The sequence below is a fragment of the Diadema setosum genome, chromosome 5 (genome assembly GCF_964275005.1).
Source record: "Diadema setosum chromosome 5, eeDiaSeto1, whole genome shotgun sequence".
NCBI lineage: Eukaryota > Metazoa > Echinodermata > Echinoidea > Diadematoida > Diadematidae > Diadema > Diadema setosum.
In genome coordinates this window covers 2,112,198-2,116,012 of record NC_092689.1, presented here as the reverse complement: position 1 = coordinate 2,116,012, position 3,815 = coordinate 2,112,198, and the positions used below count along the sequence as shown (strand labels likewise).

At 35.8% G+C, this 3,815-nt stretch overlaps 1 protein-coding gene across 1 annotated transcript; it reads left to right on the top strand.

Moving 5' to 3' along the window:
• LOC140228990 (uncharacterized) lies at positions 1–1,446 on the top strand. The gene is made up of 2 exons (XM_072309252.1): positions 1–278; positions 801–1,446. Exons 1-2 carry the CDS (start codon positions 1–3, stop codon positions 1,444–1,446), a joined length of 924 nt encoding a protein of 307 aa, XP_072165353.1.
• The last annotated feature ends 2,369 nt before the right edge of the window (positions 1,447–3,815 follow it).

Genomic DNA, 3,815 nt, shown 5'->3' with positions numbered 1-3,815 from the left:
ATGTCTTTCACTGAATCAGGATCGGAAAGGTCTAGAGTTTTTTTGTGGTGTGTCCCGAGGGCTGGCTCTACTGCCTTTACAAAATGTGTGAGTGCCATTGAAGATATGGAGGTCTATTTCGAACCATTTGCGTATAGCTTCGTTGCCGCAAGAACATACAAGCAATTATGCGGAGAAGATCTTCCAATGAGCTATGTGGGAAACGAGGAGGAGTTTAGAAAGACAGCCGATCTGGTATCTTACAGATTGGGGACTAAAGTGGAACCTCAACGACTTGCGTGAGTTTTGGTTTTTGATTGCAGTAAGAATGAATACATCGGAAAGTATAGATTCTATAGTTCTGAGGCTGTATGAAACATAAAACAAAGAAGTGTAACTTGTGTCATAAGCCGTTATTGAAACAATGCATTGTCTCCACTTAAAGAACAGCAAGTTCAAATAAGACGCTTTTAAATTATGTAGAAACTGGGTGTGCTCGACAGACAATGCCTCGTGTTATTTTTGTCTAATTGGTATGAAACACTGATGGAGAGTTGCGCAGCTTAGAATGAATCATGAAGCATAGATTTGTCCTTTGAAATCTGTCATACAGAACAAGAAACACTAGTAACCCCTCCATTCACACTCAACCTACGGTAATTATCATTATTTATATACCACTGATGATGAAAGTTTGACTTTTTATCTGAAGACAAAATATATACATATGCAGCTGTATGATGAATCCCGAACGGAATACATCATCATTAATTCGCCATAAATTTGAAAAGATGATTTGTGAAATATCTATCTTATCACAGGTATTCGTCGGTAAAGAATGCTCTGGAAAATGCCAACAGCAATCGTGTTTTTGTTAAAGACATGGGTGCAGGAGTCGTCAGCAGCAACGCTTTCCAATTTATGCCCAGCGGGTTTAAACACACTTTTCTTATCCGCAATCCCATTCGCTCTATAAATTCCACTCGAAAAGCTATGTTCACGAACCAATCTCAGCTAGGACTTCTCAAAGGGAAATCTGCCAATGAATGGACGTACGACGTTGAACATGATGACCCAACTTATCCATCAGGCTATTACATACAGGAGCTCTACGACCTCTACAAGTATGTCAGAGAAAATATCGACAGTGATCCGATCGTGATCGATGCTGATGATCTCCTGACCAAGCCGGCAAACTACCTGAAAGCGTATTGCGACAAGGTAGGACTCCCTTTCAACGAGTCACTCCTCAAATGGGATGCTTCCACAGATTCTCTCAAGTCTTGGAAAGCGGCTGGGGATAACCTCGTTCTTGATGCTGTCAATTTCTACGGCAGAGCGATGAGGAGCAGCGAATTTCTTCCTCCCAGCAAATTCCCTGAAAAGTTGACCCCTGACGTCATACGATGTTCAAACAAGGTCATGAAGTATTTTGAAGAGATGTACGATCACAGACTTAAGTTGTAATTGTCACTAAATGATTAATTTTCACTTCTCTGCCGTGATGTATGATTTTAGGGACTGAGGGTTACTCATTATTCTTTGATGTCTACCGTACTTTGGATGTAACGAAATAGGAAAACACACGTTAAAACAGGAATAAATCTAATCAGCATTACTTAAGTTACCGTGCTTAGGGTAAATACCCTAGATTGATTGTTAGGTATTCTACAATTTCCTGTGAGCCTTATACTTATTAGTTGTTGTTTACTGCTAATTTACTCAGTTTGCATGTGATATCCTATGAAATTAATATTATATGAACGAAAAAGAAAATTGTTGGTCTCAATATGTCAGTGAAGTGCAAAAAGAACTTTAAATGATTTCTCTTGGACAAAGAACAAAGATCATGAATGCAATTTATATGATATATAGCAAAAGTCTGAAAGTTTTGGTTGGTTTTTTTTTTTACAACTTTCTCGACATTATGCTTGCTAACATTGTTCTACTGTAACATCAGAGACTGGTTTTCTTATTTTAGTTCCAATGTAGAGAAGGCAGCACATGAATGATCATAACTTTAGAATGAGTTATCTGATTTATCCCTCAAGCTTTCACAGAGGATTTCACTATAAAACTTTCTACACTCACTTAACAGTCATGCTATTCTCTCCCCCTCTTTCGACTATTCCAAAGCACAGCATATATCATGATAGACCTTGAAAGACCATGTATAAAGATTATATATTTGAAAACTGATAATAACTCTGATGGGAAAACAAAAACAAAAATTGTATATGATGGAAGATAATGCATATGATATGATACAGGGTCAATTTCAAAACATTTTGTATTTAAAGAATCGTATTTTGATTTAACAAATGTGTATAAATGTATTGAATTACTTTAAAGCCGCGTACCAATACTAAGTTTTTCATTTCGTGGAATCAAAAGATGCACAGACATGTGGACAAACAGCCTGTGGCTGAAACAAGTGTCCGTGTGGAATGAATGAATAAATGAACATGAATCAAATTGACATGATATGACATTCCATTTCGTTAAGACAAAAAATACAAGCATTACCGCCTCAAAGATGCAGCGAAAGTTTTACAGATTGGTCTTACACCGGCCATACAGTACGATTTAATCAAGAGCTCTCTTATTGTTTTATTTACATCATAGTAAAGGTTAGTCAGATTCTGTGATATTTCCATCGATTATAAACGTGTGAAATGTTTTTTGTCCAGTCAGTTTTATATAGTACATTTTGTTTTTCAATTCATCGGTCTTCAGAATCTTGCACCCAATTGTCAGTGGAATATCACATACAAAGAATATCACATACAGTGTACAAAGAGTATTACATTCTCATTCCCGCATAATAGTGTCACACTCAAGAATGTTAATCTCAATGCGATTTTTATATCACTGCCTCTTTGTTTCTTTTTGTTTGTTAGATATCCTTTATCGCATAAGATGTTATGGCTAGCATAAGACATTTGAACATTAATTCATCAGCATTATGCATGCTTGGGCATCGTTGTACGAAGATGGGATTATTCTATGTATGACTGACGTGGTACTGAACACCACTTGTCATTCTTTTGGCCAAACGTCTATGCCCTACCAGTCATGTCAGTAAAATGTGAAATGTACTTTATCGAAGCGAATATAAACCATTCATTTGCGCTTGGATTGTATTCGATTATTTTGTTTCTCCTCCATATTTATTGATTTCATTCAAATCATTCATGAATTAACCCATTCTTACAGGTATATCGTGAAAAAATACAAATTATTACTTCCAAAACATATAGGTAAATAAATGTAAATGAATAATGAAGAGCTTGCTTCCCAGGGGCGCTAAATCCATCGTTATTCAATGGATTTAGCGCCTTTTGGAACCAAGCTCTTCATATATTATATATATTCATATATATATATATATATATATATATATATATATATATATATGTATATATATATATATATATATATATATATATATATATATATATATAAAACACACCTGAACACACACATACACACACACGCACGCACATATCCACTTACAAGTAGATAGGAGGAAACACGGATAACTCTGCATTATCTGCACTATAATCGGCATATTCTTGCACGAGTATATCAACGTCATAAACTCATTACCAGCTGTCGACACTTACCACCCTCCAGTATGAAAGATTGTACTGCAACTTATAACGTGAAGAGACCCGCATAAAGTTGTGATACAAATATCACTTGATATGAAAGAACACTGGTTCACTACCAGTTTTATGCTGGCTTTACAGAGCGTTAGATATATAGTGTGCAATAAACATATCATTTAACAGAGTGCATATCACGATAGAGTAAGGGTCGAACACAAGTAAATC